At 38.0% G+C, this 9,395-nt stretch overlaps 1 protein-coding gene across 1 annotated transcript; it reads right to left on the reverse strand.

Moving 5' to 3' along the window:
- Positions 1-2,817: 2,817 nt before the first annotated feature.
- LOC134284764 (antho-RFamide neuropeptides type 1-like) lies at positions 2,818-9,034 on the reverse strand. Its single transcript, XM_062844014.1, has 2 exons — positions 5,088-9,034; positions 2,818-5,016 (listed from the first exon to the last, which is right to left on the reverse strand). The coding sequence occupies exon 1, from the start codon at positions 9,032-9,034 to the stop codon at positions 7,859-7,861; it is 1,176 nt and encodes a 391-aa protein (XP_062699998.1). The 3' UTR covers positions 2,818-5,016; positions 5,088-7,858.
- Positions 9,035-9,395: the final 361 nt, after the last annotated feature.

Below are 9,395 nucleotides of genomic sequence, written 5' to 3' on the forward strand. Positions count from 1 at the left end.
AACCAGACAATCCCAATTTACTCAAACTATGCGTCTGTAATAATAAAAAGATATTTGAACATGTTTGCAATCATATTGCATGTGTTTTTTACAAGTAATCAGTGGTTAAATGGAAGTTGGTCCATTTTTGACCCGATTTGACCCATATAACCCCTTCAATAACTCAGACCCCAAGGACCAAAATACCATTTTAATATTTTTCCATACAACTAGAGATGTAGCGCGATCTTCGTTCAAAATTTCGTAAAAATCGGTTGGAAAATGAAGTCATAGTAATTTTTTTAAATTAAATTCCCAACTAGGACCGAAACGGGTTAAGCGAGATCGCAAGGACCACCTCCGAGGCCAGGATTTTAGCAACGGCACTGGCGTGTGACGACTCCAAACGGTGGATGACAGCAATGCGTGATGAATACCAAGCACTCATGGACAACGCTACGTGAACCCTAACAACCCTCCCGAAAGGAATAAAGGCTATCAAATGCAGTAAGTGGGTATTCAAGACCAAGGACGACGCTGCCGGGAATATCGATTGCTATAAGGCACGTCTAGTCATCAAGGGCTACTCTCAGCGAAAGGAGGTGTACTATGACTACGAAACATACTCACCAGCAATGTGGTAAAAGTAAGGTGAAGAGATCATTTTATGTACTACACAAGCATTTGCTTGTGTTAGTGCACAGTTTGTGTTGTTACATAGCAACCCCTAACCTCCTCTTACCGATTGACGCTCTCTGACGTCATACGAGTTGTTATCAAAATTTCCTTCACGCTAAACATTGTTATGTCAAAACAGTTCATAACTTTGCACAATAATTTTAAATTTAAATTCTTTCACCCTGTGTATTAATTCTTTCAAAAACAGTTTTAATAGCATTTATTCCAAAAAGTAATTTAAAATACATATGGGGTTATAAAAACTTACTTCAATACAAGCTTCAATATCAATTCAAAAGTGCCATTTTCATATGCATGAACACAAATATGTGATAATGGTCTTTAACGTGCAGTGCATTGCAAGCACTGCCCCAGTTTCCAAGGGTAACTAGGACATTGTTATCCAAATAGACGAGTGCACCGATGAACTGAATTCATCGCGGTCCGAGAATTTTGACACTACAGCGGGGTTGCTTCCAATCAGAAGTGGAAGATTTCCAATCAGAATTGAACAATTCTGATTGGGAACGACCCCGCCGTAGTGTCAAAATTCTCGGACCGCGATGAATTCAGTTCATCGGTGCACTCGTCTATAGAAGCAAGGAAAAATTTTCACGGCGGTGAGTAATGATGTTTCAAGTCATTAATAATGTTTTAATTCGTTTTATTCTTCAGGTTTCGAGATTTCGAGCCACATAAAACCGAAGATCCTTCAGTTAGAAATTTGGCACACATAAAATTGGAATGATAAGCCGAAACTCTCAGGCTAAAATGATTCTTGTTTGAAGGCAGTTCCGAAGGGAGTGCATAGGAAGTGCTACGACTGGCAACGACTTGCAAGCTCTTGAAAAACACAAAAACACTTATTTTGCGTGCCGTTTTTGGGCTGCATTTGCAATCTTTATGCTAATTATTTGCCATGGCTAAGTTTATCGACAAAACCGACAAAAACAGTTGTAAAACGAATAATTTCATTGTAAAGACATACTAGTGACATTCTATTGTTGAAACCGTATGACGTCACCACCTTCCCCTTAAATTTTGTTTATATTTTAGACTCACACAATCAAAAGCTGACTTCCTCCACACCTTATATAAATCACATTGACTCACCAGTGGTTCGTCACAGTTCGCTTCGATACATTTTTGCAGTTGCTGCCAAACCAGGGGGATGACGAAGGGCCAGAATCATCTACCCAGCATTCAATTCAACATGGCGTTCAATGTTTTGTTTTGATTGCTTAATTCATGGAAAAAATGCGCTGGAAACATCGACGCTGCTTCGCTGCTCCATACAATATCGTGCAAAGTGATAAAGAAAGAGAAACAATCATCAAAAACAACGATTTCGTTTAAAATGTGTAATTTCTGAAATAAGCACTAGCAACACACGAAACACACACCCGAAAATCAGGAGCAAGTTAGGGTAAACCGACCTGAAAGTGGGTACCAAAACGCGCCGTACCAAAAATGATGATGGGTGGAGCGGCGATGTACCGAGTTTGACAGCCGTGTCACCCCATTGTGCCAAACACAATCTTCTAGTCGACGAGATGGACGCCGTCACCGCTTTTGTCCAAGGCGACCTGGACGAGGAGATATATATGCAGCAATCTGGAAATTGGGTGCAGTTTGAACAAAGCCCTGTATGGACTGAACCAGTCGAGTCATGCATGGAACGCGAAACTAGATGCAGCCCTCAAGAAGCTTGAACTGAAGCCTTCGAGATACGACACGTGCCTGTACTACAAGTCCATCGGCGACAAGATTCAATTTGTTGCAATCTACGTGGACGACCTGAGGCTGCTTTCCAACGACGAAGACATGAAGGACGAAATCAATGTCAATCTCGATTCCTAATCACACATACCTGAATCCAATTCATAAACCCATGGTCCAAATCCTTCGAAGAAGCCTGAACACTGGCAGTTTTGGAGACTTATGTTCAGTCCATATGTTATATCCACAAAGTTAAGCTATATCTACGCTACGACTGGATACTGGAGAAATATACGCATCTTTCCGGTGGCAGCAGACAGTGTCATAAGATCATGTAAACCATATGCTCTATGAATCTGCGGAAACGTGGAATTGGCATCATGAAAAACACCACAAATGGAGGCTAAGGTATTACTTTCGTAATATCGAACACTGTAAAAATTATAGACTCATTTTTTACGTTTATTATTTGAACAGTTTTTTATTCTCTTTTTCTCTGTCATTATATGTACACAACAACTGTAACTGTAAATCTGAAATGAAGAAAACTACTGTTTTCCGTCTATATGCTCATTTTGATTTACTGTGTGATTTGCACTGATTTTACTGTCTCATTAGTGGTATAACTGTTTTAGAATGTATACATTTACTGCATAAGGTGTTGTGAAAGTTGGATCTAGGTAGTTGTAACAAACTATGGAAGTGGTATGGATGTAGAAAGCAAAAGTTTGATCAGAACTCGAAACAAAAATAAATTAACAACGTGGGTAATTTAAGATTTTCAGGTCGAAGTAAAACTAGAACAACTCATTAATTTTCTTCTTGCTGTGTAAAGGTACCTATTGCATTTTTTGTTTGTATGTTTGTGTTGTGTGGTATACGGGACTAGTTTAAACACTTGTGGTTCGCTTTCAACGTTTCGACTATTCTCGAGTAATAAATTGGTTGTTGAACGAGATAATAATTTTATGAAACTCCTGTACGATTGATTGATTGATTATACGTGCACATTTGAATGCAAAATTTCCTCCAAGAATGTATTGGCTATGTACTACCAAATAGAAAACGATCAACTGCATTACATATGTTCGTGTATTGTGAAAACGGTATAAATTCGACTTTTTCTTTCAACCGGCTGTGAGTTAGGCACATTTTTTTATGATTTATGCTTCAACGATTTCGCTGTTAGTTCGTTTGAGTGCACTCAGTTTAGATTAAGTTGGTTTGTATTTTTTTGTTTAGTTTTAGATTGCTTCTCTATTGACTAACTTCTGTTTAATACTTTTCACTTTTTAGTTTACTTTTACGTCTAATATAAGTGCTCTCGTCAGTAGTAGTGGCAGCACTTATTCGTTCGTTTGTTTTCGTTTAGTAGTTTTGTTTGTTTTCGTAACACTTATTTCTTCTTTGACAACAGTACGGCAAAGCGAAAAAATATTCTCGATTTTCCAATTTTAGTTTGTTTTATGTTTTTGAAGAATTTAGCAAGTTTTTGGGCGACTTCCTCAAAGCGATTTTCTGCGAAGGGAAAAAAGCTTAAAGAAGATTAGCGATTTCGAAATTTTTAACCAAATTTTCAACTAAACAAGGTACTAAATTTTATACAAGAAATACAAAAGCATTGCGAGATAGAATTGCTCGTGGTTTGCGCTTATGTGGGACATTGCTGTCGTTCAAAAAAGAATCAAGTGAATTGTTTGTGGTAGTGTTTGTGAAATCGCATATTATATACGTGCAAGTGTGTGTGTACGCGTCGTTCGTTGGTGATTGTGTTGGTTAGTCAGATCTGTGTGTTCGTGTGTAAGGAAGCGTTGCGAAAAGTAAAACCACTAAAAAGTAGCATTGCTAGTTAGTCCATCAAGTAAAAAATACCGTCTCATTTGATTCAGTGCAGGAGTTAGTTTGGGAGGCGTTTCTAGGGAGAAATAAGTTTGTAAGGAGTTTCTTTTGCAGATTAGCTGTGCTACGTGGAAGGTTAATTTATTCTTTTCATAAATATTTTTCTTCAGTGTTAAATAATATATTCTCTTCTTTTTGCGCGAAGAATTACGGTTATACATGCGTTCAACTAAATCATAATAATTACAGTGACGTACATGGTAGAGTTATTAGTTAGCGTTTTTAAACATAATTAATACAGTTGCCTTCAAATTAATAAGTGTAATTCTGCGTTGACTACACAATCTTATGTGTAAGGTATTCTTTTATGTTTATGCTACACGTGGTGTCCAATCTCTTCTAAATTTCCATGCAATTATGGCTGCTTTGTGGCTGCTCAATTTCCGTTTGTTTAATAAGTAGTACCAATACGTAATAAGTAATTTTAAATCCGACCGCTCTGCAAGCCGGATTTCCAGAGTTATATGTAAATTGTAAAAATGTTAGCATTACAATTACAAAATGACTTGATTTTGTTAGAAATTTTACAATCGTTTTTTGTTGCTTATGTTTATTTTTTTTTCTGTTTTCTAGATTGCTCGCGTAGGTGCTGGCTGTTGGCCGCCGGAACCGCCCAGAACAACCTTGTTGGCAAATGAGACGATGGCCGAAGCTGGCTGGGTGATTTCCAGTTCGCAGAACACGTGGCACTGATTGTCGGCCGAGGTCGGTGACCGCTTGGCGACGAAGGCAAAGATGCGCCTGGAAATAATGAAATAATGAGAAGAACAGTTACTGATTGCATGGATCAAAGTTTGAAAGGATGTCCTTACTTGTTGGATGGGATGTCCCCCGTGGTCGATGGAATGCTCCATCGATGCTCGTCCGGATCCAGACTGCAGAAGGAAACGTTGTTCGATGGGTAGTGTCGTCTGTTGGATGATAAAAGGAAAGGAGCGTGAGAAAAATACTTCCAGATGGCGCAACATTGCAGAATGTAAGTTATTGTTATAACTTAGGTCATAACTATCTTAAAACTTTAAATACCTAATCGGAAAAATAAAATAAAATGATAAACAAATTTAACAGGTTATGGGCCCATATTTGATCCATCTTAGCATTATTGTTCAGAAGAGTTCTAACTAAACAATCTGCTCCGCGAATCCCTCTGATAAAATCGAGGGACTTCTCTCGATGAACGTAGCCATTTCGTTATGTTGCTGAAATTGGAAAGCCCGTACAACTCCGAGATCTCACAGAAGTCAACTGAGATCCTCGACACAGCGGTTGAGTGCTCTTGCGAAACGATTGCGGCGTTATGGAGAATATTCGAAGTGAAAGGAACTAAGCCGGATGTTCAACATTATCGAAAGAAAGCTCTACAACTGCATCCGAAACGATAAGGCTGATTTTGGAGAAGGCCTCCCGGAGATTAGGCCCTTGAAATTCCTTTGGAATTTCCTTTGAAATTCCTTTGGAATTTCCCTTGAAATTCCTTTGGAATTTCTCTTCCCTTGAAGTTCCTTTGGAATTTCCCTTAAAATTCCTCTGAAATTTCTCTTGAAATTCCTCTGGAATTTCTAGTGAAATTCCTCTGGAATTTCCTCAGGAATTTTCCTTGAAATCCCACTGAAATTTGCCTTGAAATTCCTCTGGAATTTGCCTTGAAATTCCTCTAGAATTTGTCTTGAAATTCCTCTGGAAATTGCCTTGAAATTTCTCTGGAATTTGCCTTAAAATTCCTCTGGAATTTGCCTTGAAATTCCTCTGGAAATTGCCTTGAAATTTCTCTGGAATTTGCCTTGAAATTCCTCTGGAATTTGCCATGAAATTCCTCAGGAATTTCCCTTGAAATTTCTCTGGAATTTCCCTTGAAATTCCTCTGGAATTTCCCTTGAAATTTCTCTTAGAATTTCTCTGGAATTGCTCTCGAAATTCCTCTGAAATTTTTCTCGAAATTCCTCTGAAATTTCTCTCGAAATTCCTCTGAAATTTCTCACGAAATTTCTCTGGAAATTCTCTCGAAATTCCTCTGGAAATTCTCTCGAAATTCCTCTGGAATTTCTCTCAAAATTCCTCTAGAATTTCTCTCGAAGTTCCTCTGGAATTTTTTTCGAAATCCCTCTAGAATTTCTCTCGAAATTCCTCTGGAATTTCTCTCGAAATTCCTCTGAAATTTCTCACGAAATTTCTCTGGAAATTCTCTCGAAATTCCTCTAGAATTTCTCTCGAAGTTCCTCTGGAATTTCTCTCGAAATCCCTCTAGAATTTCTCTCGAAATTCCTCTGGAGTTTCTCTCGGAATTCCTCTGGAATTTCTCTCGAAATCCCTCTAGAATTTCTCTCGAAATTCCTCTGGAATTTCTCTCGAAATTCCTCTGGAATTTCTCTCGAAATTCCTCTGGAATTTCTCTCGAAATTCCTCTGGAATTCTCACGAAATTCCTCTGGAATTCTCACGAAATTCCTCGCGAATTTCTCACGAAATTCCTCAGGAATTTCTCACCAAATTCCTCGGGAATTTATCACGAAGTTCCTCGGGAATTTCTCACGAAATTCCTCGGGAATTTCTCACGAAATTCCTCGGAAATTTCTCACGAAATTCCTCGGAAATTTCTCACGAAATTCCTCACGAGTTTCTCACGAAATTCCTCAGGAATTTCTCACGAAATTCTTCGGGAATTTCTCACGAAATTCCTCGGGAATTTCTCACGAAATTCCTCGGGAATTTCTCACGAAATACCTCGGGAATTTCTCACAAAATTCCTCGGGAATTTCTCACGAAATTCCTCACGAGTTTCTCACGAAATTCCTCACGAGTTTCTCACGAAATTCCTCGGGAATTTGTCACGAAATTCCTCGGGAATTTGTCACGAAATTCCTCGGGAATTTGTCACGAAATTCCTCGGGAATTTCTCACGAAATTCATCGGGAATTTCTCACGAAATTTCTCGGCAATTTCTCACGAAATTTCTCGGGAATTTCTCACGAAATTTCTCACAAAATTCCTCTGGAATTCTCACGAATTTCCTAGAGAATTTCTCACGAAATTCCTCGGGAATTTCTCACGAAATTCCCAAAAATTTCTCTCGGAATTCCTCTTGAATTTATCTCGGAATTCCTGTGGAATTTGTCTTGAAATTTCTCAGAAATTTCTGTCGAAATCGCTCTGGAATTTCTCATGAAATTCCTCGGGAATTTCTCTTTAAATTCCTCTGTCATTTCTTCTGAAATTTCTCTTGAAATTCTTCTGGAATTTCTCATGATTTTTTTCTGGAATTTCTCTTGAAATTCCTTTGGAATTGCCTTTGCAATACCTCTGGAATTTCTCTTGGAATTCTCTTGAAATTGCCCGGGAATTTCTCTCGATATTCCTGGGAATTTCTTTCGGAATTCCTCTGGAATTTGCCTCGAAATTCCTCCGGAATTTCCCTTAAAATTCCTCTGGAATTTCTCTCGAAATTGCTTTGCAATTTTCTCTTGAAATTCCTCTGGCATTTCTCTTGAAACTTCTCTTGGAACTCCTCTGGAATTTCTCTTGAAATTCCTTTGGAATTTCCCTTGAAATTCCTCTTGAAATTCCTCAGGCATTTCTCTTAAAATTCTTCAGAAATTTCCCTTGAAATTCCTCTGGAATTGCTCTCGAAAATCCTCTGGAATTTGCCTTGTAATTCCTCTGGAATTTGCCTTGAAATTCCTCTGGCATTTGCCTTGAAATTCTTCTGGAATTTGCCTTAAAAATCTTCTGGAATTTGCCTTGAAATTCCTCTGGAATTTGCCTTGTAATTCCTCTGGAATTTGCCTTGACATTCCTCTGGAATTTCCCTCGAAATTCCTCTGGAATTTGCCTTGAAATTCCTCTGTAATTTGCCTTGAAATTCCTCTGGAATTTGCCTTGAAATTCCTCTGTAATTTGCCTTGAAATTCCTCTGGAATTTGCCTTGAAATTCCTCTGGAATTTGCCTTGAAATTCCTCTGGAATTTGCCTTGAAATTCCTCTGGAATTTGCCTTGAAATTCTTCTGGAATTTGCCTTGAAATTCCTCTGGAATTTGCCTTGAAATTCCTCTGGCATTTGCCTTGAAATTCTTCTGGAATTTGCCTTGAAATTCCTCTGGAATTTGCCTTGAAATTCCTCTGGAATTTGCCTTAAAAATCTTCTGGAATTTGCCTTGAAATTCCTCTGGAATTTGCCTTGAAATTCCTCTGGCATTTGCCTTGAAATTCCTCTGGAATGTGCCTTGAAATTTCTCTGGAATTTGCCTTGAAATTCCTCTGGAATTTGCCTTGAAATTCCTCTGGAATTTGCTTTGAAATTCCTCTGGAATTTGCCTTGAAATTCCTCTGGAATTTGCCTTGAAATTCCGCTGGAATTTCCCTTGAAATTCCGCTGGAATTTCCCTTGAAATTCCGCTGGAATTTCCCTTGAAATTCCTCTGGAATTTCCCTTGAAATTCCTTTGGAATTTCCCTTGAAATTCCTTTGGAATTTCCCTTGAAATTCCTTTGGAATTTCCCTTGAAATTCCTTTGGAATTTCCCTTGAAATTCTTTTGGAATTTCCCTTGAAATTCCTTTGGAATTTCCCTTGAAATTCTTTTGGAATTTCCCTTTTGAAATTCCTTTGGAATTTCCCTTGAAATTTCTCTGGAATTTCTTTTGAAATTCCTCTGGATTTTCTTTTGAAATTCCTCCGGACTTTCTCTTAAAATTCCTTCGGAATTTCTCTTGAAATTCGTCTAGAATTTCCTTTGAAATTCCTCTGGAAATTCTCTCGAAATTCATCTGAAATTCCTCTTGAAATTTTATATTATTTATCTTTATATTTTATTCTTATCCTTTGAAATTTCATTTGAAATTCCTTTGGAGTTTCCCTTCAAATACTTCTGGAATTTCACTTGAAATTCCTCTGCAATTACTCTTGAAATTTCTCTGGCATTTCTCTTAAAATTTCCCTTGAACTTCCTCTGCAATTTCCCTCGAAATTCGTCTGGAATTTTCCTTGAAATTTCTCTGGAATTTCCCTTGAAATTCCTCTGGAATTACCCTTGCAATATCTCTGGAATTTCCCTTGAAATTCCTCTGGAATTTCCCTTGAAATTCCTCTGGAATTTCCCTTGAAATTCCTCTGGAATTTCCCTTGAAA

This window comes from Aedes albopictus, unplaced genomic scaffold (assembly GCF_035046485.1).
Source record: "Aedes albopictus strain Foshan unplaced genomic scaffold, AalbF5 HiC_scaffold_736, whole genome shotgun sequence".
Taxonomy (NCBI): domain Eukaryota; kingdom Metazoa; phylum Arthropoda; class Insecta; order Diptera; family Culicidae; genus Aedes; species Aedes albopictus.

Excerpts from the sequence above, each read along its gene's own strand:
- LOC134284764 (XM_062844014.1), bottom strand. The coding sequence starts at position 9,034 with ATGAATTTCGAGAGAATTTCCAGAGGAATTTCAAAGGAAATTCTAGAC.